The 25,286-nt window shown below is 52.7% G+C and overlaps 1 protein-coding gene across 1 annotated transcript; it reads right to left on the bottom strand.

Annotated features, from left to right (window-relative positions):
- Positions 1-260: 260 nt before the first annotated feature.
- On the bottom strand, positions 261-25,286 carry RGMA (repulsive guidance molecule BMP co-receptor a). The gene is made up of 4 exons (XM_041469171.1): positions 25,060-25,286; positions 17,993-18,108; positions 5,653-6,164; positions 261-3,417 (listed from the first exon to the last, which is right to left on the bottom strand). Exons 1-4 carry the CDS (start codon positions 25,071-25,073, stop codon positions 2,722-2,724), a joined length of 1,338 nt encoding a protein of 445 aa, XP_041325105.1. The 5' UTR covers positions 25,074-25,286; the 3' UTR covers positions 261-2,721.

The raw sequence follows: 25,286 nt of genomic DNA, 5'->3' as shown, positions 1-25,286 counted from the left end.
TTCCCAGAGAAGCAAGGCTCTAATGGTTTCTTATCTGTATTTTCACCCCCATCCCCTTTTTAATTTTCTCATTTGGCTGTAGATAAATCAAACTCCAGAGTGAAAATTCTCAGTAGGATTCAGGACAGAAATGAGCTCTCAGGGGGTCCTTCAGGTGGAAGAAAGCTGCTTTGGAGTGAGTGCAGAAATGGGGCAACACTTGCATCCTGAGTGGGGAACAGCACCAGGCAACACACGGGGAACAAAGCGAGACCCACTCGTTTATTGTCAAAAAAACCTCAAACTTTACTTGCGTTTCTCTCAATAAATAATTTACAGTATTTACAGGCGGTGACACTCCCGTGGGTCTCAGAGCAGGGAGGAGCTGGGGGGGCCTTTTCAGCATGCCCCCCCTTTGCCTATGGTTTTTTTTTTATTTTGTTTGTTTCCAAGTATCGGGTCCTTCTTGGCCACACTTCACCTTTAACCAGAACTGGGTCAAACACAACCAAAATAAAGTGCTTCACTGTTTGCTTCTAAAACAGGGATACCCCAACCACCTCACACCATCAGCCACCACTGGAGCACCCACCTGGACAGAGGGACTGAGCCAAGCCATAACCAGACTTTCCTTGGATGGAAACTGTCCCTAAACCACAGCATGCCATGCCATGGGTGATTGTTTTGTAGGAAGGGGAGGTCTTAAGGGAATTATTGACCTGTTGGCACGCTGTGGCTGGGCCAGCTCAGGCAGCTTTCAAGCAGCACTGTGCGCTCAGAAGGAGGCTGTGCACAGCTGCATTTAGCTGTGGGGTAAACCTCTTCTTTGCCCAGAGACAGATTTTGGCTTTTAAAAGGTGGGTTTTAAACTTCTAGGGAAGATAAAAATTTGTTTTCTCTAGAACAAAGGAAATAGAAAGTCCAAATCAGCCTGGCTGAGCATTAGTGCATTGGGAAATGAAACTGTCCAGAGCCGTGGTCCAGTGGCTGCTCCCCTCAGCACCTCCAAACTGTGATATCCTTATTTCAAAATCTCCCTAAACAGAGTATCTGGGGCATCAGCAAACAAAGCAAGGAGCAAAGTAGTAAACACATCTTTTTGTTTCTTTTCTTTCCTTAAACATTTAAAAACCAATTACATCTTTTCATCTGTACAGTCACACGAGATCAATGCCAGGGCTCTATATATTAAAGAGACAATATAAATTACATCAATTGACACAAGTTTGCATTTCTCTGCTGCTTTACAAATGGAGCTCTAGAGCTGTAAGGACACAATGAATAGTCATGTTCAGTATTTACACCAGGCTGCCTCTTGGCACCAGTTCAGACTGCCAAACCAAGCCTGTTCCCACCTCTTTTGGTGCTAGCTTGTCTCATCACGCCCAGAGACCTCCCTTTTGAGAGGAGGAGGTGCCCTCCTCCTGTGTTTTGGGGCTTGTTTCTGGGAACTTCCCCCTGAGGAAAGGTGGGGGAAACCCACCAGGAGGTCTTGGAAGGCGCAGACCAAAGGTGGTCTTGGTGTTTGTTCAGTGAGCAATGGGGTGAACCACAGAGGAACGTGGAGTGGAGGAGATGGGCAGCACTACGTGGTGGGGGAAGGAGATTATGGATGGTTTCGAGGCAGGGAACAGACATCTGGAGGCAGCTGGGGGGGGTCCTCTGCTGCATCCCGTCTCCTGGCTGAATTCTGACATTGCCCCATTTCTGATTCAAGCCCAGAAGGGCTTAAGGTGCAACTGGTCTGCAATGGGGTTGCAAGTCGCGGCCCCAGGATGGGGAGCAGAGCAGAGACCTAGCAGCAAAAAAAAAGAGCACCATGCTCCTGCTCCATCCCAGGACTGGGCCAGGCCGAGCCACAGGCAGGGAAGGGCTGGAGGGAGGTGCAGGTTGGGTCTCCCACTGAGCAGCCACCCTGCTGCCAGCTTCAGGGGACCAGAGAGTGAATGGTGTGAGGAACTCATCCAATGCTGGGCAGAAGTTGCAGAAACCGCTTGAATACTGGCCAGGTTTCTCCCATTGCCATCAAGAGTCCACGGTGGGTCCAGGCAGAGACAAGGGAGGCAGGAGTAAAACTACTGAGCAAATCAGCCAGGTGAACTGGCTAAAATAGGGGATGCCTTTGAACCACAAAAAATGCAGGCCAAGGCTTGAGGAACGTGTCCTCCTTCCACTCAGAAGGTGCCTGGCACCAGCAGCCAAGGAAGTGTGGGATCATTGCCCACCATTTCGGCCCCTTGCACCACCTTCTGCAACAACAGGGCTGTGGGCAGAGCAGGAAAAGCAGAGCCCAGCCCTGGTGAGCAGGACATCCTGCCCTGCTGTGCTGGCCAGGCTTGGTCCTGTCTCACTGCTCCGTGCCCTCCTCAGGGGCTCTGCCCTCCTCAGACAAAGCCATGTTCACACACGCCAGTGTCACAGTCACCAGGTGCACGGCTAGGACCAGGGGAGTGCTGCAAGGGCTCCCCAGCACCCACTCCAATGGCAGCAGGAGGAGGGGGAAGTGAGGAAGGTCCAGACAAGGTACAGTCCAGCAAAAACTCCTGACTGGTCCCACTGGCAGCACATTCCTCCCAGGCAAGAGCTGGGAAGGTGGAGGACTTGCACCAAGAGAGAGACTGAGGTCTGAGGACAACCCATGTGGCTCTGATGTCCAACCTCTTCTTTTCCAACACCTGCATCTCATCCCTGGTTGCCTCCTGCTCCCTTTCCCTTCTCTCCAAGGTGTGAAGGAGCAAACCTCTATAACAAGCACAACCAACACAAACACAGCAGTGCTACCCAGAGGGTGGGATGTGTTCCCGTGGGCGCCGTGTTGCCCGGGGTCAGGACCCGTGTCCTTTCATAGAGGTGCAGCTTGTCTTTGTTGGAGTGAAGCATCTTCACGTCCTCAAAGGCATAGTAAGCAGCCAGCATGAAGTTGACATCCCCTGTGGTGAGGAGGTCAAAGACACAGGACTGGAAGTAGAGGTCCTCCACGGGCAGCTTCTCCCTGCACTTGGCCGTGGCCGTTTCGTAGGTGAAGGCCTCGGGGGGGGCGGGCAGGCTGGGCCCCTTCCGACGGGCACGACCCTCCGAGGCCTGAGCCGAGCGGATGGTCTGGAAGTCAATCTGCTGGTTGGCTGGACAGCCACGGAGGCACAGGTAGAGGCCCTGACTGTCCCGGTCCTCCACGGCGTTGACCACCTCCTCCGGCATGCGCACGGCGAAGGTGAGGTACCGCCCCACCTGCCTCACCACGATGGTGGTGCCGATGTACTTGGCCTGGATCTCGATGTGCTGCCCCGACACCTTCTCTGTGATCTTCAGGCTGTTGGCTCCGTGCTTGTCCCCTCCGTTCTTGGAGCCGTCGACAAAGGCGGCGGGGAGCTCGTCCATCTCTGCCTGGTACACTTTCTGATCCACACACTCCTGGAAGCTCTTGAAGATGATGGTGAGCTGCGGGGGAGGAAAGGAGCATGGTTACAGCCAGCGATGACCACCTGAGAGCGCACAGCCACCACCAGCAGTGGGGTGGGAGGTGGAAGGGCTGGATGCTCACTCCAGACAGGAGTGTGACCTTCAGGCTCATGGTCTTTCATCCTAAGAAGAGGCCCTGACTTTTAGCCCCCCAGACATGGTGATCCTGCTGCAGCCAAAGGGTGAAGACACTTGTGTAGAGATCCAAGACCCAGAGGCTTGACTGAATGCACCACCTGGATCTGCCTGTTATCTCCAGGCCCAGCACAGGAGCTTCCTTGCAGCTGGAGCTGGGTGGAGTATCCCTACTCACAGGCCTGTGGCAGCATGCCCGTGCACGCAGCACTGCCTTGCCTCCAGGGCTGGCAGATGGCAGCAGGGATGAGCCCTGACTCCCTTGGAGGCGGTGGAGCTTCTCTTCTGACTCCCATGACATTTACATCCCAAGGGCTGGACCAATTTGTTTCCCTAACCAACTGCAGACCAACAGGATTTCTCCCATGGGCCCTCAAACACGTCCTGCTCCATCTCAACCCCACAGGCACACTTGTGCTCAGCCTGCTCCAGTGGGATGGCCCTTCTGGGGATGACTTCATGGTGGCCTTGGCAGTGCTGGGTTAATGGCTGGACTCAATCTTAAAGAGTTTTTCCCCAGCCTTAATGATTCTGTGATTCTATGACACAAACATAGCCCAACATGCCTCCTCACCCCTGGCTGGGCTCAAACACAGGCCCCTTCCAGAGGAAGGACCTCACAGTGCTTGCTATTCCCTTGCTGGCCTGGATTTTGGAGGGAAGACCTGGGGAGGAAAATGAGTAAAATTTGCATGTACAAACAGTACAAACTACATTTCCTCTTTCAGCTCTTGCAGAGTTGCTTTTGCACCTTTCTGCCCATGAGGGAGAAGTGGCAAAGGGGACCTCCTGCCACGTGGGCCCCATGAAGGGGGAGACTGAGACCTGGCCAGAGTGGGGTGGGGCTGGAGAAGAGAGCAGAGAACACAAAGAGCCCCAAGCACTGAGTGCTCCCATAGTTTCCAGCAGCACAGTGCCCACAGCAGTGCTTCCCACAGCTCACGCTGCAGATCTCATGACTAATCCCTCCTCACCACAAGCCTGTGAGGCAGATAAGGAGAGAAAAGGCTCAATTAAGATGGTGATCCTGCGATCCCAGCAGGTCCTGGGATCCTTAAGGACCACTTTCTCCAAGCCAGAATTCCTTGCAAGCTTCAGCAGGTTTTGATGTCTTTTAGCAGGTGAGGACATCAGAGTATCATTAAGTATCTTTTAGGAGGTTTATCTGGGACAGGTCAGATCCTCACTGCCAGTTCCAGCTCAGGATAAAGGGGTGACATCCAGAGCAGAGAAGCAGCCCCTGTTCTACATGTGCTTCTCTGCCCTCCCCACACACAGGGAGAAGCAGAACTCCCAGACATGGTGGGACAGGTCATTTTCCAAAAGCAAGAAGATGCCTCCCCTGCTAAGCCTCCCTTTTCCTTTGGCACAACAAGTGTGCACAAGTCCCCTGCTAGCTTTAGAGCAGCACACCAGTTCCTCAGCTCCAGATCCCTCCTGAAGCTGAGCCTGTGACACAAAAGTCCTGCTGTATCACAGCAGCGTATTTTCACTTGGGCTCTCTGTGTTTGCCTTGTACCTTCAGGATGTTTATTTAGTCTGTCAAAGTACCTCCAGAACAGACTGTTCCCCACAAAATGTCTTGACTTGGCTGCAAACCACAGAGACAATTACAAGCCTGGGTAGAGGGGAAGGGAGTGTGAGGAGCTCAGTTCCCTCCAGGCTTTTCCTGCAAGCTGGAGCCTCCCTGGAGGGCAGTCCTAGGTTTGCTTGGGCCTTGGGGGTCCCCCAAGAGGTGCCAGCATCTTTCCTGATCTGGCTGTTCACAGCCATACCAAGGTGGGAGTCCTCTTAAATTTGCAATACCTGGCTTGGCCATGAAGGCCCCTTGAGGCCTTCAGCCTGCTCACTGTGATGGGGCTGGATGTGCTCAACAAGAACCACATTTCAGTGAAGGCTGGGGACAAAAGAAGGATGGACATCTGATATTGAGGGACAGACATTCAAATTCAGAGGAGCTCAGGCTCTGTCTTACCCTCCCCAAGGAGATGTGGAAACGGGGGAAGACACAGAGGAAAGAAAGGCTGCTCTGAAGCCTCTCTGCCCTCGCCCACCTCTGTCCAGGGGGACAAGGCTCACCTTGCTGGTGGCGGTGGCTGAGGAGCCAGGCAGCACCGGCGTGTTGGTGACCTGCACGTTCAGGTAGTTATTGTCTATGAGCGGCCAAGCCCCCTGCACCTTGCAGGTCTGGAAAGTGTCCGTGAAAGTCCTGAGGTGGGGGTCCCCAAAGAGCCCGCAGTGGGTGTAGTTGGGGGCGGCCGAGTGCTTGTGGAAGCTCTTCTCGTAGTGGCAGATCTCGGGGCTGTCGGAGCGCTCCTGGCTGTCCCCGGGGGGCAATGTCCGGAGGCGGGGCTGGGACGTGGGGCCATCCTTGGAGCAGTTGTGCTGCACCATGAGGTCGTCTATGCCATGCACGGCCGAGTGGTAGGCCAGGTCTCCCCTGCAGGTGCGGGCGGTGCGGCGCGTGCAGTGCGCGTAGGCCCGCAGCGCCGTGCAGAACTCCGGCGCCTCCTCCGCGCCCAGGTGGTGCGAGCCCGACGTGGCCGCCCAGAACTCAGAGTTGCACTTGAGGATCTTGCATGGAGACGTCACTGCGGGAGGGCAGGAGAACACAAGGGGGTCAGTGCTGGCTTGCCCGACTCTAGCCCATCCAGAGGCCGCGTCCTCCTCCCGCTGCCCAAACTCATGACACCGGCCCGGCCGCGTGACGGGGCCTCGCTCACCAGACGTGACCCTCTCACATGACCCAACTCTCATGCATCAAAGCCAAAGAAACCAACAGGATCTGCCCCAATTGAAGCCAAAAAGGGAAAGAACATCCAGCCTTTAGATAAATGATCATGGGGGGAAACCATGGTGTGGAAGAATGGGACATATTCATAAGCAGTGTTGAGGGAGGATCATTAATGTGGGGGGAGATGCAATGGGGTTTTTAATGCCCTTTTAGGGTTTGACATTCTAAGTTCTGTGCTGCATGAGCTACTGGGCACTGTGTCCAGACTGATCTCTACCAACACAAAGCTCTCTTCCTTTTCCTCCTTTATGGGCTTGGGAAAACAGAGCAGCATCATAACCACTGTGCCCAGGATAGAGCAGGACTAGTGCCACGACCCACCCTGCAGCACGGCCAGAGGCCATCCACCATCACCAGTGCCACAGCAGTGACGCTGCAGTGCTTGTCCCTGTGCCTCCGGAAAGAAGTGGGAGCCAAAAAACCTCTTTCTTGACATCTGTGCAGCTTTGCCCAGCCCTGGGAGCCCGCTCCCCACCATGGCCCGCTGAGAGAGAACGAGAGGTGGAGGAGAAAAACCGGCACAGCAGGTGCGGGGATGCCAGGGAGCCCCCGCCTTCCCTTCCCTTCCCACCCGCCGTGCGCTGCCCAGGCGGAGGCGAAGCCAGAGGCTGCAGGGCCTTTGCCGGGCTCAGCCGCAGCCCTGGTGCTTCCTGGCAAGGCGGTGGAAGGCAAAGAAAATTCAGATCCTGTTTCTTCCCCCCACACACAACGTCTGCTCCCTGGGGCAGTGTGGCTTCCCTGGAGCAGACTTGAAAGCAGCTGTGCGAAAAGCACATGGCCATGGCTGAATGTCGCAGACACTGCTCTGCCCCTGCCAATTTGGAGTCTTGCTGGGTGAACCCAGGCTCACACTACTTAAAATTCATGGCATTTTCCTTCCTCTCCTCTTAATCGACCCCCTCGGAACGCTTGGAAACAGGGCGGGTTCAGGCAGAAAAGGCAGCAGGAGGAGGAGAAGACAAGCCCCACCATTTCCAGATGCTTTCATGGTGCCTTTTGCACGCGTACCCATATACTCCTGTCTTGGGGCTTGTTTAGAAGGAGCTTGGCAGGACATTCCTGCCAAAAGTATCTCAGATTTGTTTAGAAAGAAAGTTACAAAACCCAGTATTGTTTCAGGGAAAACAGTATGCTTGAGTTTTAAACATCACAGTGCTGGAAACCTAAACAGAGTTGGTGCTGGAAAATCAGAAAGGGAGACTTAGATTATAAAACACTGAGCACTTCAGCTGTGAGAAATAAGCCAGTCTCCTCTCTGTTTTCAAGAAGATTGAAGTGCAAATAGGAAATGGTGACAGGTTCCTCACAGTTTTAAAATTCATGTTTAATAAACTCAGATGCTAGCAACGGCACTGAGAACCCGTGAGCTGTTTGGTCTTGGCAGCATCCCACTTAAACCTGCAAGAAGCTTCGTGGAAAGCCTTTAACTCATCATTGACCAGAGGTGACTCAACAACAAGGCTCTGACCTGGGACATATTTCTGTATGTAGGACTTAAATTTAAACATATTTATTATTTCACACCCCTCTCTTGTTCATCCCAGGAGTGTGGTTTTCCAGGACTGTCATAATGGATGGCAGGAGTCAAAACAGCACACAGGAGTGTGACCAGTGCCACCACTGGTTATCCCAAACCCTTGTGGCATCGGGCAATTAAAGTCATTGCTCTCCTAGTTGTTATGCTAATGTACAGCTTGAGGATGCCTTGGGGTTTCGTGTGGCAGAAGGTGCTGTCACTGCAGCCCGACCTGCCCGCCCAGCCCCAGAAGAAGCTGGAGGACACATCCCTGGACACGCAAGAGCCACACAACCCACAGCTCAGCAAGGCACCAGGATGCACTACACAGAGCATCCCATCCAGGGAGCAGCGTGCAGAGTCCTGGCTGCAGCACTTTGCCTGCTCCAGCCCTTCGGCTGCTGCGTAGAGAGGATTTTTTCAGTAGGAACAAACCCACTGCCTCTTGCTCTTTAAGGACTTGCTTCACTGGCTCGGATGAGGAGATGCAGGCATGAGCTGTGGCTGCCCAGGGACACAGAGGGCCCTGCTGAACAGCCCCCCGACACCCAGTGCTGGGCACATGCTGGTGCTGAGCATCCCCCACTGCTGCCCTGCCCGGGGTCACACATGACTTTATAAGGTACTGAATTAAAAAATCCCAACCAAAGGGAGGGCAGGGAAGCCCATCTCCTTCCTCCCTGCGCCTGCAGGGGGAGCGTTCTGCTCTGAGATGTTATCGCTGCACTTTTGGCACCGATCCCCTTCTGGCTGTTTCGCTCAGGGCCCCATATAAGGCCAGATCTCCAAATCCAGGTGCCCTGGCGCAGGGCAGTGTGTGAGCGGGACCACTCACGCCTGGCCTTTCCCATGGACATTTCCTCAGACACCCTCATGGCAAATCCCCCATGCTGCTGGCGAGGGACCACAGCTGACAAAGGCTGTGGAGGGGAGCAAACACGACCCTCACCCCTCCCAAGCAGCTTTGCCTCGTCCCCTCTGGCAGCAGCTTTGGCACAGTGGTGCAGGCTCATTTGTACCCTGGCCAAGAAACGATGTTTATTCAATTTCGCATAATCTATTTTCCATCGACTCACAATGGTTCTGTTTTTCAACCACAGATGACTTAGCATGGAAACAAATCCCTCTCAGGCAGGAACCTAGCAAGGCTCTCCTGGGATCTGTGAGACATCCCCAGGTCTGGGTGATTTCTCGTCCATGACAGAGCAGCCTTCATCTCACAGACAGGTGACTTCAACCCCTCCAAACCACCTCCCAACCCTCCCCATGACCTTCTTTCAAGACCTTAGTGCCACTCAAACCAGAGAACAAAATTTCCTTTGTTATCTTGAAACCAACGGTTTCAGAAAGCTGAAGCCAGAAAAAAAAAAAAGAGAAAACCACCTGGACTAGGACAGCCCCCTCCCATATCCCCCATTTGCTCAGGGACACTTCCCTTGACGACTCCCGAGGCCTGTGCCCACTGAAAAGCCACCCCTTTCCTCGGCAGGAGTTTATCACCTTTACAAAACACGGGTCTTGGTTCTAAGTGGACTTTATCTGATTTCATTGTAAGGACATAAAAAGAACCAGCGATTTTCTCCAAAGCAGTAAAAGGTCCGTTAGTAACCAGTGTGTTTCCCACAAAGATATTTACACACTGCAATCAAGTCCCTTGTCAATCCTCCAGATAAGCTAAACGGTTTGCACTTTTAAGTTCTCGCTGGAAGGTGTTTGCCCAGCCCCACCATCAGATCTCCTTCCAGCAGCCCTGTTTCCTGCACAACCTACCACCCGACAGGGCACAGGGATAAAGACACGCTCACAACTCTCCCGAGGTCAGCCCTTTAACCAGGACATTGCACTGAGCAGGCAATGAATGAATTGTGACCTTTTCCTGAGCTCCTGGTTTGGAAAGGCCTGGTCCTCCATTCAACAACATCCCACGGACCACCAAACACACACTCAGGGCTCTGGGGTATCACCCGACCCCAGCTGCAGTGCTCTGCCCTCATCATCAGTACACTGATGTCAAATTAAACGTTCAAACATATGCACACATCTAACTTTAATAGCGTTTAATTATCAGTGCTCCCCTACTCTGCCTTCACTGGGTGTCAAGTAACCTGGATTTCATTTACCCAAATCAGACTCTTACAGAAAACTAGCACAAAACCAACATTTCATCTATTCTCCTGTAATTCCTATAACAAAGAGAATTACTGGAAATTAATTTCTGTAAGCAAAAGCCAATTCTTTTAAGACTCTTGAATGCACGTTCACCAGACCTGTTAATTTTAAAGTGTTCATTGCTAAGCAATGTTTTTTAATATCCTCTTGGTTCCTAACGGGCTGGAAAGTATTTCATCACCCACATGTGATGCAAATACATCATCCCGCGTTTTTCCAAATACACGGATTGAAGTGTAGATGTGCAAGCCTCACACATGCAGTAAAGGGCCTTTTTGGAGAACACAGTAAAACGTAATTACCTTTGGCCTCAGATCTGAGCACCCAGACTTAGGCTCCTAAACACATATTTATTTAAGTAATCTAAATAAACATATTTGTGCTGACACCTCAATAGGAAAGGCACGGTTCTCCAAGGTGCTAAATACCAGCAACATCTGCCAGCTTCAAGGAGATTTGGGCTCCTCTGCTCACAGTCAGACAGCAGTCACCACCAGCATGAAAACGAACCCAAAAATGTTTAAAAAAAAAAAAATCAAAAAAATCACATTGTTCCTTAAAAACATGGCACAAGGGATTGCTCCCAGCAAGGTATCAGGAGTCCCAAGCAAAAATTGAGGGAAAGAACATTTGTTATTCATATCCAACCCCTCGCGCTGCTCCTGTCCCAGGGGGTGTCCCCATGAGCCATTCCTCATGGTGGCCATGCTGGACCCTCATCTTGATACCCGTGAGGGTCGTGAGATTAGATACAAAGAAGGAAATTTTTTACAGTTTTTCTCAGTTAGGGCGCTGAGACACTGGCACAGGTTGCCCAGAGAGGTGGTGGGTGCCCCACCCCCGAAGACATTCCAAGAGACCCCTGTCCATGGACGGCGTGACCTTTCAAGGCCCCTTCCAACCCAAATCATTCTGTGATTCTATTTTATGACACGGATCAGCCGGCGCCTTGTCACACCAGGGAGAGAAAGGAGCGATTCGGTGCAGCCCTGATGGATGGGATGCCATGGGCAGGGACAGCTCTCCCGCACCCCACGGGGCACCGCGGGGCGAGCAAGACCCAAGGGCCACCTGACCCAAGCATGGTGAAAGGATTTGTGCGGGAAGGCAGCGCCGGGCTCTTACAGCGACCTCCTTTGAACTGTTAATCAAGCACAATCTTGCAGAATAATAGCCTGGTTATTATTGCCTTGTTTGCATAACAAAGAGGCCCAATAAAACTGATTTGACTGTGCTCAGAGGGGGTGTGAAAGATCAGCCCTGAGAAAAGAGCTGCAGGAATGCAGCAAACTGCTCCAAAGCCTCAACCCAGGAAGAAAGACAATGCAATTTGCCATCAAGAAAAGCCCAATAGACCAATAAATTACCCATGTGCAAAGGGATTAGATCAGGTTTCAGTTGCACTGAAGTGGGGGGAGGACCAGGAGGAGGGGACTGAAGGAGAAAAATAAACCTGACTCTCTTAAAGAGCTGGGGCTCCTATTTTGCAAGGGTGTGCTTATGGAGGTTGGCTCAGAGGGGCCACCTTCCACGCTGGGGCCGGGGTTACGTGCTCATTTCCACCAGCAAAAGCAGCAAATGCATTAAATCCAGGCAGAGGCCCTACTTTGTGTACGATAAAGTGATTCTAGATGTACCCCAGAGGGCACCTCAAACGATGCAGCTTCCTTTAACAGAGTCCTTGTCTTGCTCAAGAGGATGCTGGGGGAAGGAGAAACCAGTTCCTCGAAGTCAGAAGAGGGACACAGAAGGATTTTTCTCGTTTCAGCCTGTATCAATCGCTAAAGCATCCGGAGGACCTGCCATGGCCACATCCTTTCTGTCCTCAGCACCGAGTTCACGGCCCCCCACCTCTCCTCTGCAGGCATCACAGAGACACAGGGCAAGTACAGGCAGGAAACCAGCAGAGTCAGTGTCTTCACCAGCTCCAGCACAAACTTCTGCGCGCTGCCGAAGGAGCCCTTGATCGCTGCTGTCACTTAGTCAGCTCTTTTGGCTCCAGACTCCGCTTACGGCTGACCCGGCATGCTCCGCGCCAGCCAAGGCAGCTCTCCCCAGCCCCCAGCCAGCACTGCTCCTCCTGGCTCACCTCAGCATCCATGTGCAGGGAGAAGGGTGAGCAGACACCATCGGAGAGGGCATCACCCATGGAGCTGCCAGCCAGGGCTGTGCTGCTCTGAGAACTACCAGCAAACCTTGGGGAGTTCAGCAGGCATGATGGGCTGAGAGGGGGAACCAGTGCAACAGACAACGCAGCAATGGGGTCACAGACTTTGCTCTTGAATCTTCCACCTGGGATTCAGGCCTTAGTGCTACCTTTGCCTCAGCTGTTGAGCTTTTGCCTACTCAGAGGAAGCGGTGCCTGTGGGTGGTTCAGGAGATGCAGGCTTTACTCCTCCACGAGCTGGTGGATGGAGGATGAGCAGGGAGGGAAGCCATAAGGCAGTGATCTCTGACTCTTCATCCGCAAAAGGGCACTAACAAAGCTGGCTCTCCAGTAGCACAGTGTGCTGCAGGCTAGGAAGCCATTCTGGAGCTGCACACCTGACTTTCCCTGCTGGGAGTGCACCTGGACACTTTCACCAGCAGTTCCCAAGAGCTGGCAAATCTCCTCAGGCAAGTGGTCCAGTTTAGAGATGAGGACACTGAAGGACGTTAAGGCTTTCACCCAAGATGAGCGCCGTGGGAAAAGAGGTGCATTTGCACTCTCATGCCCTGCATGAAGCATCACCCTCACCTTCCTCTTCAGCCACCACCATTCATGTCCCCATCTCTCTGGAGAAGCGGTCCCCGGATAAGGTCACCTCTGCCAGCCACCCCCACTGCCGAGCGTTTCAGGTTTCCAGCAGACATCTCTCTCCCCACGCCAGAGCTGTTTTCCCAGGGTGCCTTTGAAGGCAGTGCTGCCACCCACCAGTGCCTGGGGGCCCCCCAGGTGTGGCAGTGGGTCCCTCGCCCTCCTCCCCCTCGCCCGGGCCGCAGCAGGGCTGGCAGGGAAACGCTTTCTGCTCACAGGTGTGGATTCCCTCTAGGAATAATCATCCCCGCTGTGCTCTTGTGAAATTTCAACCCTTCAAACGCAGAGGTAAATGAGATACAAAACGAGGAGATGGAGAAAAGCCCGGAGCACATAAATCTGGATGAGGCAAATTTATACAATTAGATGTCTGCCAAAAAATTGCGGCATCTCAATCGGAGGCGTTGGCTTGCGCAGGGCGTGGGGTGGCAGCTGCCCGGCTGGAAGGCAGCAGCCCCACAAGCCCATCAAGACACCTGACTGATTCTGGAGCCCCACCTGGGGGTGCAGGGTACCCTGTGGATCTGTTCCTGCAGGCTGGGCTCTCACCCAGCACCAGATTCCCTCCCCATCACCCATATCCCATGGAAGCCACAGTTCATCTTTCACAGCCACAGACCTTCAGAGGTTTATTTATTTTTAAATGCTGCCTCTCCTGGACTCAGGTTTTACTTTTAAGAAGAAAAAGTAACTTTCTAACTGGAACCCACTCCCCCAGTCCCACTGCTCCCCCACGCGTATCCCAGCACAGTGATGCTTTCTCATCACTGTGGGCTGGCAAAGTTTGGAGTCATGTCCTGCCACATGCCCTTGTCATCTCAGAAAGGGCCAGCTGGAGTGTGTCACACAGCAAGAGAAAAAGGTAGCTTGTCCAAAACCCAAAATGCCATAGATCATTACTAAGGCTTTGGGGACCAAAGTCAACAGCTGTCCAGGAAGGAGAGGAAACCAAGGGAGGAGAAAATTCTTTGGCCTCAAGTGAAGCTTGCTCTCTGCCTGACCCATAAAACCTGCAGGTCAGGGACAGCTCTACTTGCTGGAACTGAACGGCCAAACACTTCTGGATGCTCATGTAGTGCAAGTGGGACTCGACACCCTTCTGAAGGATCTGCTGTCCCTGCAGCTGTGGGGACATGAGACCCTGGCCACCCCACACACCACGGCCAGGCTGTCAGACAGAGCAGCTCAGTGTGTGCCTACCAGGGCTGCGTGTGTGTTGGAGCCAGCTTGTTCTCCGCAGTGAGAGCCCGATGACTTCATCAAGGGGATGGCATCTGGTTTTGCAGTTGGCTATAATTCAATTCTCCCCCTTGCTGCAGGAATTTCAGCTGGTGGAGCAGTGATTTACTCAGCCGGGCTGCACTTGAGTGCAAAGCAATCTTGAGGCTACAATCGAACGCACTGTTATTTTGAGAGCTCACAGACAAGGGAATAAATATCCTCTTCTTTTCATCCCAGTAGCTGCCAAGTGCAGGCTACAGAGCTTTTTAAAGGCATTTAGGAGCTCTCTTCTAACAAGTGCACTCTGGATGCTGTGCATGGTCAGGCAGGACCTTGCCTGCACAGCTCACTCCTGATCTGTGGCATCAGGATGGGATTTGCAAGGACAGTCAGACACAGGCCAGGGCATCCCCTCACCTGCGTACCACAGCTGCATCTCCATGCAACCCCCATTTTCCCCAAAACCCCTTCTCCGTCACCCCAGCACACATCACTCCTGAATTCCAGCAGCCCTGAGCTCACCCCAGCCCCCTTCAAACCACCTGGGACCATGAGGCTCTTTTGGTCCTGGGTTCCTACACTCCCCCTTACTCCAAGTCTGGTGTCTGCTCTAACAGGAAAAGCAAAAAAATCAGACCAAAAAAAGGAAAAATCAAAAGGAAAAGCAAAAATCAGACCAAATCAAACTCATCCACATGGATCAAAAGCCCTCATCTTTGACCTCTTTTACTGTCTCACCACCTTTATCCCTTGGGAGCAGTAGGGCTTGGCTGTGGGATCCCCTGAAGGACTGATGGGCTGAGGAGGGGCTTGCTCCACTGCCATGCCAGAGCCTACGGATGCTTTATGGGATGTGCCCATCAGGGAGCCAGAAGAGAGACCACAAAACTCATTGTCACTGGGGCTGCAGCCTGGCTCTCCAGGGACAGCAGGTCAGGGCAGAGCTCAAGAAGAGCCCCCAGGTCAGGAAGTTTTTATGGTTGCCCAGCCCTGTGAGCACTTTCATGTGCACATCCGACTCAACACAGCTGTCCAGGCCACAGAGAAAGAAACCTCCACTGTTCCCATGATAAACCCAAAGTCACTCTTAACACTGCCTTGTGCCCAGTAACCAAGGGCCAGGAATTCCATGATTTTCTGTGGAAACAAGCAACATATCCACCCCATCTACAATAAAAACAAGGCGCCTCCTTCCAGCCCCACAACGTGCCTTGCTGCCAATGGCAGAGAACTCCCTGTTCCAAGTACGAGACCAGCTCCAAGCCTGCAACAAAACAGGGAAGCCAAAATATTTCCAGGTTTACGTTTGAATCCCTCCCTTCTTCTTTGCCCTGACAACATCCCGCACAGGCGCGTTCCTCTCCTGCCTCCACCTTCCCCAGGATGGGGCTCCATGTTCACAGCACCGTGGGGGTTATTTTAGTCTCTAAACCATTTCAATTTTGGCTTAATGCTGCCATCACCTCCCTACTGCTGAGACAAAAAGCCATTTATTGACTACCCTGATACACCTCCAATAAGGTTGGATCCTTATCTGGAATCCACAGCGGTGCCTGGATGGACCAAGAACAGAAAACTCCAAATTTTTATGGAGGCAGAAATGTGTTACAGCTAGAACAGCCAAGCTGAAAACAAACAGAGAAAGCCAAAGCAAACCTGAGCCTGTCACACCTAGGGCAAAAACACCCAAGGCCAGATTCTGGAAGTACAAAAGGATTTTCAAGAAAGCTAAGCACAGCCTGTACTGGGAGGCACAGGTTTGGTTCACCCAGGAGATCAGGGTCTCAGCTGGGAGAGCACCCATGAGCAACACTGGGACTTGGCAGAAGCTCCAAGGAGAATTTCTGCCAAGGAAACTGTGAGCTCTGCCCAGACCTCCTTTCCCCAGCTGCCTCACGGTCACCCTGACCAGAGCACCCAGCTCAAGGGCGCTGCATGGTGTGGGCTGCCCAGGAGGCAGCAGGGCGAAGCCATCAGTGTCAGAGCAGCACAAGCGGGAATCCAGCCCGGGCTGTGAGCGTAGGGGGGGTTAAGCAAATAAATAAATAGGGCAGCACTCGGCGAGGCACTGATCTGACACGCCGAGCGCCCGCTTGGGCAGCCTCCAGCGGCCCTGCTCACCTGGGGCTCCCAGGAGGGCCGCGAAGCCTCCTTGGTGCTGGGAACCCACAAATTCCCAGGAAGCATAGGGAAAAAGGGGGAAAAGGATACGGCAGGGAATAAATCCCCCCTTTTCCCTACCTTCCCACCCACAAAGCTTCCAAAAAAGCCCCCAGCCTGCTCCCAGCCCACGGCACGGGGAGCCCCGTCTCCGCCTGCGCCCCGCTCCCGCGGGCTCTGGATCGCCTCGTTCTGCCAGTTCTTTGCACCTTATTTGACTGCTGAAGGGAGAATCAAACAAAGCAGCCAGCCAGATCTCCTATCAAGTTCTTTCTTGCACCGTAAATCTCACAGCCTCGACGCTTTGCAACTCAACCGCTCCAAAAAGGGCGTTAAGCAACACATACGGGAGCAGCTCCAGAGTTTCCAGAAAAAAAACCAGGGGGTTCAGCTTCCAGCCTGCTGGGAAGTTTCATGGGAAAAGTGGGGTCCAGTGAGACACCTCAGTGCTAAGGGCAGCGCTGGAAAGGTCTTCCTGGAAGAGGGCGAAGAGGGCAAAGATGGGAGGAAGGGCGTAAAGAAGTTATTTATTTATTTCCTACATGTGTGTGCAAGACTACTTCACCTACGGTTATGCAAAAGAAAGGCAGAGGCGATTTAAAAATTAATAAATTAAATTTTTTTTTAAAATTGAAAGTTTTACTAAAATAAAGAGAGATAGAAGAACTCTAAGGTTTAAATCTCCCTTTCTCCCTCCTGCTTTCTCTCAATTTTTCGCCCCCTTGCAAGTGAAAAAAAAAAAAAAAAAAAAAAGGTAAAGAAACTGGAGAGTTTTGGAAGGAACAAATCCGCCTCTGTGGACTGGGTTTCCCCTCCCCCAACAAAAACAAGCACTCAGGGCTTGAAGGAATTTGCAGGCAGAGATCTGCCAAAAACATTGTGAAAAACTATGGGGGATTCATTGGAAACAGATGGCGTTTTCAGCTGTAATTCTGAAATTCTCCCCTTTTCTGACACAATACAAACATCGGGGCCGGGGGCGGCGGGGGGGCCGAGCCCCGCGGCGGGTGCGAGCGGCCGGCCCGGGGGTGCCGATGCTCGCGGGACCATTTGGTTGCCATCCCGCCCTCGGACAGCACAACAGCTCCCGGCCCAACCAGGGCAAGTTTTCCAAGCAAACGAGGCTGCTGAGCCCCCAGAGCCGTGCGGCGGGGAGGGAGAAGGGGCGGCCGCCCGGAGCGCCCGCGCATCCCCCGCCCGCCCGCCCAGGTGCGCCCCGCGGCCGCGATCCCCCCGCCGGGGCCGTGCGACCCCCGGGCCCCCACCGACCCCAAATAACACCGCAAAAACCTCCCCGAGCCCCTCCGCGACCGCTCCCCGGCTCTGCCCTCCGCGGGGGCTCGGAGCGTGCTCCCACAGCAGAAATTTCGGATGGGGGTGTTTTGTGTGTGGGTCGCCCCACCAGTGTCCCCCCTTCCTTTCGCGGGGAAGAGCAGAACAAGGTAAGCTGGTGCTGTCAGGAACACCTCCCGGCTGCCTTCGCCGCTTTGATTTCCACCATCTCCTTCCTTGTGGGATGAGGAGCGGGGAGACAAAGAAGATGAGGTCAAGGAGAAACACCCACCGCAACTGCTTGGGGAACGGGGAATTGGGGGTGCACGCAGCACAGCTGAGCCCCACTTGCTTATTTTAAACATGTGGCAAACTGCTGCGAGGAGAGGGAGAGGGAAAGAGGCCCAGGGACAGGGGAACGGGGGCGGCGATCCAAGGGCTGCCAGAAACACAAGGAAAAAGTCTGCAAAATAAAGAGGCTGTTCCTTACCTGAAGGGAAGATGCAGAGAAAGACAGGGAGGATTTGGAAAAGTCCCAGGGCTGTGGATCCTGCCCCTCTCCCCATACCCATCCATCCAGCTCGAGCTTTAACCACTATCCTCTCCCTGGAAGAAGAGTTTAAAAAGGAAAAAAAAAAAAAAAAAAAAAAAAAGGAGAAGGGGAGAGAGGAAGAGGGGAGGAAAAAAAAAAAAGGAAAAATAAATCAATCGAAAGAACTTGAGGGAAAAAAAATGAAATCAAAAGCCCCACATGGCTCCGCGGAGCGCGGCAGGCACGGGCGGCCCCAGCTCCGGGCTCTGCACTGAAAGATTACACAGAGTTTTTCTCCTTGTTCTCCTCCTCTCCGTCCCCTCCCATTACAACCCAGCCCCAGCCATCAATCATCCCGCTGCCTCCCAATGCCTGCATCCTCCGGCGCGCCTCCTCCTCCGAGCGCGCCCGCCTCCCCGGCCATGCTGCGGGAAGGGGCGGGAGCGGCCGCGGCCATGGGAGCCAGGCGGGGAGGAGCGGGGAGAAAGAGCCGGGGAGAGCCCGGAGAGGGGGTTGGAGATGGGGATGGAGCCGCCAAGCTCTGCCGTGCCCCGGGGGAAGGGGGTGGCGGTGGTCTCACGCAGGATGGGTAACGGGAAGGGCTCTTGATGTGTTGCCATCATCGCAGCTCGGTGGCACTTTGGGAGAGGGGCTTCCTCCCACCCCATCGGGTCTCAACACACACTGTGCCTTCCCCGCCCCTCTCCCATGGGCCTACCAAGAGCCCTCTGATCCAAAGAACAAGGTATCCTGTCTCTGGTATCCTGGGCCCAAAAACTAAACAGTTTGGGGTAAAGGAGCTGTCATACAGCAGAGGAGGGAAACTGAGGCAGGGAGGCTTTAGGCAGCTGGCACAGGGTAGGGCTTGTGACAGCGACACTGAGGTCTCCAGCCTGCTGGGGGATGGCGTACCCCCAGCACATGGAGCTCCTCCATGTCTTCCCAGCCCTGGCACCATGGCAGGTGAGAGTTTCACAACAGTTCCAGGTCATTCACCCGCACCTGCACTGGCAGCGGTGAAGTAACCCCAGGTGACTCAGAAACAGCAAGTCTCATAGATCCTTATCATGAAACTGGCACTCCTTACATAGGGACACAGCTCTCAGGTACCCAAATCCAGCTGCCAGCCCACCAAGGGTGGATGGAGATGAATAACAATACCTAAACTCACTCAGGACCACCACCACTGCCTCCTGCACCACCAGCCCACTCACAGACTGGATGTTCACTGGGGGAAAGTCTCACCAATTATGTTGGAAGCGTTGTCCCAGGGTCTCACTTTTAAGCCTCCCTTAGAGACCCCCTGGGCAGCCCTAGGCGGAGACCAACCCTTAGAGAGCCCTGCCTGCTCACAGACCATCAGATGGAACAGCAGCTTGGAGCACACAGGCGTTTGCCTGCTGAGTTTCAAGATCCTGCTCTTTTATCCCTCCTGCAATACCACAGCGTGTGGAGGTGAGCAGATTGGATCTGCATCCCCATCATCCCAGGGGTCTGTGCCACCCATGAGAGGGCTAGGCTAGCAGGAAGGCATCCACTTAGCTTGGATCTCTTAAAAATTTCCCTTGAGGGATGTTTTAGCCACAGTGAACTAAGACCACTTCTGAATGAGGGTGCCCACGAGCGTAGGCTTTAATGACTTCCCTGTTTTGGATCATTAGCTCTCCTTTGATGGCGTGTCCCCTTGCCATCCGGATGTTTCATCTCCTTTCTTTTGGGGTTCTTATGCAAAGACTAAAAGGATGCTGGTTGTTTCACACCACCCTTCTCCCAACTCTCCTAAGACCATGCATCTTTCCTCCTGCAGGTTGGTATAGGCTGGGATACTCCTTGACATTTCTTCTAATTATTCTTGGAAACCTCCTCTTCTAGCTCATAAACATCCTTAAGCATGCTTTTTCAAGTGACTGTGGCTTAAATCTCTAAAAAAGAGTTTGTGATCTCCTTCCTGTTGTGGATTGAATCTCTGATCCAGTACAACAAATATCCCACAGAAGGAGGAAGAGGAGATGGGAATAAATATCCAAGAAGCAAAGATATCTTTTAACACCTATCTATTTCTCCATGAGGGGAGTGAGCCCCCATGCCTCCAAATGAAGGAGGAGCTTCTCTGGGGCTTTATCCAGGCTGCAACAGGAATTAAAACACTGCAGCTTTTCCATCTGGGACCCAGATGGGATCCAAAAATCCTGTGGCCTCGCCTGCCTAACGGAGTATCTGCCTTGGTCCTGCTGGTCCTAGAGCTGTGCTCAGATGGTGTCCACTAAAGTCAAGAGGGAGCTCTGTGTGCAGAGGAGCTGCCAGAGTGGGCAGAGCTGGGCAGGAGATGAAAGCTGGCAGGCTGGATCCAGACCTGTAGCAGAGGCAGTGTGGGAGGAACGCCGACTCGAAGCACCTCTTTGTGGGGGATGTCAAACAGGGGCAAATATGTCCAAACCCTGCCAGCTGCTCCTACCACCCAAGAAGAAATGCCTGCTGATGGGATGTGTAGGCAGCTGGAGCTGGAAGGGGCCTAGGGGGAGGAGAGAGAGGGTCTGTGAGCTGGGGAGAGCCCAGGAAAAGGCGGGGGGGAGATCCAGGGGATGGGGTTCCAGACCTCAAATCCCTTCCTCTTGCTCCCACCCTCTCCTCTTGCAATGCGACTTTTGCTTTTATTTCAAAGTGAAAAACATTAATTTCTGCTGTTATCCTGACTGATGACATCTAACATGATCTGTTTAACTAAAAAAACCCATCTGAATTACGAACTTTGAAAACCCAGCTGTTAAATAGCTGCTGGGAGGCTGCTTTGATGGTTTGACCTAAAGCACCACTTTGGTATTGCCGTTTTGGGGCAGGCTGACACATTGCAACGATAGCCTGGAATCCAGTCTGAGGCATTATAGTTAAAATAAGACCCTTGATGGAAATTCTGCCTTTGGTGTAGGGAAAACTGTGCTGCTATAAAGCAACGGTCGGATGCCCCTGGCTCCAGTTTGTAAAAATTTCTCCTTGATTTTGCTCCGTTGCATCATGCATTGCAAATGGGATTGCTGTTCTTGGCACTGATCAAAGCAGCGGATTTCGCTGGAGAAAACAACAGATGTGTCCAAACCGTAACTTCGGGGAGGAAAAGGCCCCAAATAAGGTGTGTTTCTGAAATCCTGCTCCCCCTTACACATTTTTGAAATAAACTTCACCTTTCTGTTTAGCTGAATCAAAGCTCTGGACTTTAAATCGCCTACTGAATCAGAGGCTGTGTGAAATTCAGATCTGTGCCCTGCTTTATGGGGATATCTAGGCTTGGAAATGTGGAGCTACTGCGTTTCCCCCAACTTCTTTCCTTCTCAAAGCCCATCCAGGACTCCCTGTTCAGGCAGCGTTGAGCCCGATGCTCCTTGCAAACAGAATGTGGCAAACCACCCACGGCTGACATGCAACCACTGCAGCGGCTCAGCTCCGGGGCACAGGCACCTCCGTGGTCATCTGCACGTGTTTGGTGTCACTGTGGAGGGGTGACATGCAAATCACAGCCTTCTCCGAGGTATGTGCAGGATGCTGGAGGAGTCACAGATCCCGTGGGACACTCAGCTGGGATTGCTGGGCTGAACTTTCCTTTTCTCTGCCCTGCGTGGCTGTGGGCTTCAGTGGGGTTGAGTGAATGTGGCTGATTTGAACGCAGAGGTTTGCAGATGAGGGCTGCCCTTCCAGCCTTCCTAATGGAATCATTCACTACCTGTAATTATATGGCTAAAATAGTAAACATGGGTATTTCTGAGGGCTGCAACTAGTAGTTAGAGGAGTGGATGTCGGGGCTCCTGGTCTGCTCCTGACTCTCCCATGAACTTTCTGTGTGGCCACTTTTCACACCACTATCTCCACACTCCTGCTCTGCCTCAGGACACGGTGTTCAACTCATGGCCTGTCTGGGATAAGCCATAATCACTCCTGCAGGAAGCTAATCCTGAAATGCTCTGCAGGGATATGTGCGTGTTTGGGGTGAGCAGCAAAAAGCAAGCTGCTCCTTAAAGGAGGAAGAAAGGAAGTTTGGAATAGAAACTCCCCAGTTGTTGCCTGGAGAAGTTTGACAACTGATCCCAAAATGTTTGTGAAAATAAAAGCAAACATTTGTGCACTGAACAATTCCCTTACTAAAGAAAAAAAAAAAAAACCCTCTGAATAAGAAGAACCAAAAATACCCCTACATCTTTTTGCATAACAGCCACCTCTGATATCTGCAATTAAATTTAAAGACCTTCTTTTTACTCATCATTCCAAGCTGCCAAATATGCATCTAAACCCCCTTCCCTACCAATATTTTCTTGCAGGTAGAGCAGGAAAATGTCCCCCCAGGATCTCCTTAGTGCCCTGCACTAAACTTTGGCAGGGCAGGCAGAGGGGATGGCACAGAGCTGGGCTTTGAAGAGTGACCCACTCCTGCGTAGCAAAGTGCAGAGAGGAGTTTGTTGGTTTATCTAAATCCTCCTTCCCACTGCTGCCCCTGTGAACATCAGCCTCATCAACCTGGCTGTGTAAAAAGAGGCCAGTTGTGAAAGGCGGAAAAAAAATACAGCTTTGTGCCACCAGTAAATGAAATGTAAGAACTCTTTGTTGACCTGCATCCTTGCATCTGCAGATTAACTGATTATCAGCAACCCCCACTGAAGTCACAGTGGGTAACCTTCTCTCCTCAAATTGCCTGCTCCAAGCCCACAGCCATAAAAATCACCTCTACATGCTGAAAAACAGCCAGGCTGCATAAGCAGAAGGGAAGATGGGCTGGTGGAACTCTTTCAGTCTCACCCATGACAGAAAGCAAAACAAGCAGGGATATTTTAAGGCAAAGAGTTCATCACATTGACTTTTTTTTTGGACTTGTTAACACTCATTTGTGTCTCTCCCTTTCCCTTGCCTGCAAAGCCCTGGGGGGGCAAGCCCTAATTCCTACACATGGGAACATGTAACCATCCCTTGTTCAGCAGTGTTTGGAGGGCTGGCTGGAATTCACCATCTGTATATTTAATTCTCTGCAGGGAGCTGGTCTTCCTGGCCCAGTCTCCTCTTTGGGGTAAATATCAAGCAGTATCTCTGTAGTGTATCTTCTTCACAGCTGGGCTCCCCTCTAAGCAAAAATAGAAGATGGGCTGGGAGGTTCCCTAGATCAAGTTCAAATGGCCAAATGTCAGCTCAGCAGAAAAGATGGATACGTCTGAACTGCCAAAAAATTATCAGAATCATAGAATCACAGAATGCTTGGAGTTGGAAGGGGCCTTAAAGATCATCCAGTTCTGATTCCCGTGCCATGGGCAGGAACACCAGAAGAATTGCAGAGAACCAGGTGCTTGTCAGCACAGACAGGAGCCAGTCTGTGTAGTGGGACAGTCTTTCTCTGCTGCTTTTAAAAGCTCCTGACATCTCGAGAAAGTGCAAACATAGCTCACTAATTCCTCTCCTCTGGCTGACAGGTCAGCTAAGGACATCTCATCCTATTTAAAGGTGGGAGATGGCCTCGAGTGTTTGCAAGCCTACATCTGCAGCCCTTTGAGCAAGGGGTGTTTGAAGGATCCTCTGGAAAAAGCTCTGTGAAACCCAATCAGCTTTGCCAGGTCTCCTTCTGTCAATTTGCAGCAGCAGTGGCCAGAAATACAACCCAACACAGGATGCCTTTCCTGCATTCTCAGTTGTGACACACTGAGTCACAGTGACCTCAGCTGATTGAAAACTTTGTTCTGAATATCTGAGAAAGAGGCACTCCTTCTTATGGGGGAAAAACACCCCAAACCCAAACAACTTTAATCCAGCACTTCTGTGGGTATTTTGGCAAATGAAAATGTGAGTTTTTGTGAAGAGGGAGCATCTTGGAGTTGGCACCAGGAGTCCAGGGTGTGCCTGGCTCGGAGCTGGGCTGGGATTAAGGCTGAGACTGGGGCTGGGGTTTAAAATGGGACTAAGGAGTTGAGCTGGGACTGGGATGAGCTGGACTAGTACTGGGCTGGACTGGGATTGGGCTGGGCCGGGGCTGCGGCCCCACTGGGTGGTGCTGTTATCCCTGCGCCGCCTGCAAAAGTATCCAGTTTATAAAATAAATGCAATCCAACGCCGCCTTAAACCACATGACATAACAGCAGCTTGCGAGCTCCCATTAAAATCTCAATTTGGGGAAATTGATTCTACCTCTGAGCAATTGCGATGCAATTACCCCAACAGGCAGCAATCAAGAATCACATCAAAACAACACCAAACTTTCATCTCCTGCCTCACAACCACCACCACAACAAAAAGCACCTGTCTTGCGAACGCAGCCCAGTTTCCATAAATATATGTAATTTTTAGGAAGGGCAACGTGCATGTCCCAGAGTGGAAGCTTGGACAGAGGCTGCTCTGGCTGGTGCGTTTGAACTGTCCTGTCTGGGGGCTTTATTCTGTTCCCCACCCCGTCTCCTGGAGGGGTTTTTGGGCTATTGACGGACTCAGGACATCAGGAACGAAGTCGCTCCCGCTGCCCTGCCGCACTCCAGCTGCCCAGCCTCTCCCTGCGCACAGATGTGCCCGTCCCAGCCCTGTCCCACATCTGTCCAGCTGTCACCCCCCGTCTTCTTCCCTCGGGGCTCGTAACACCCCCAAGGACTTTTTCAACCAAGGGAGTTCACGGAGAGCTTTGTGTCCCCGCTCCACTCTCGATAACCGCGATCAGCCCCGGGATGAGCAACCCGAGGGAAAGGGGGAAATATTGGGGAGGATGTTTACAGTTCTCATCCGTGGTCTGCAAGGAATTACTCGACTGACTTAGCGCAGCAGGGAGCAGCTTTAGTGGCAACCATCAGAAGGGAGGATAAATGAATAACCTCATGCATGCCAGCTAGCGCCGAGCCGGGCAGGGAGCGCAGGGCAGGGGAAGCGGGAAGAATCCAGGTTCCTTATAAAAACGGCCGGGAAGGGGGGAGCCAGGAGAGGACCGGGAGCCTCAACAGGTCCGGAGGAGGAAGGGCCATGCAGGGAGCCGGGGGACATGCGGCCGGGGGGTCCCCAGCCCCCGCCCCGCTTACCTTGGCGGCCGCATCAGCCTCTCCAGCCCCGCGGGGGTCGGTGCAGGCAGCGGCGGCTTTTTTTGTATTTTTTTTCCAGGAGGGGTAAATAAAACAAAAATAAAAAACTAAATCAAATGAAACCCAAACGAAATAAAACAGCCCCCAAGGGTCGAAGTGGGGGTGGCGGGGGGGTGGAGGCCGAGGGGCGCGGGCAGCCCCCCGCCCTGCGGGCAGCCCCGGCGGGG

The sequence above is a fragment of the Pyrgilauda ruficollis genome, unplaced genomic scaffold, assembly GCF_017590135.1.
Source record: "Pyrgilauda ruficollis isolate IOZ18807 unplaced genomic scaffold, ASM1759013v1 scaffold23, whole genome shotgun sequence".
Taxonomy (NCBI): domain Eukaryota; kingdom Metazoa; phylum Chordata; class Aves; order Passeriformes; family Passeridae; genus Pyrgilauda; species Pyrgilauda ruficollis.
Note: the sequence above shows the minus strand (reverse complement) of the source record. Positions and strands in the feature narration are given on the sequence as shown.

What these genes read in the sequence shown, in the direction of transcription:
- RGMA (XM_041469171.1), bottom strand. An exon ending in TCTCTGCATCTTCCCTTCAG is followed by an intron (nt 6,165 to 17,992) that starts GTAAGGAACAGC and finishes GCCCTCCCGCAG; the next exon opens with TGACGTCTCCATGCAAGATC. An exon ending in CAGCCACCGCCACCAGCAAG is followed by an intron (nt 3,418 to 5,652) that starts GTGAGCCTTGTC and finishes CCTCCCCCGCAG; the next exon opens with CTCACCATCATCTTCAAGAG.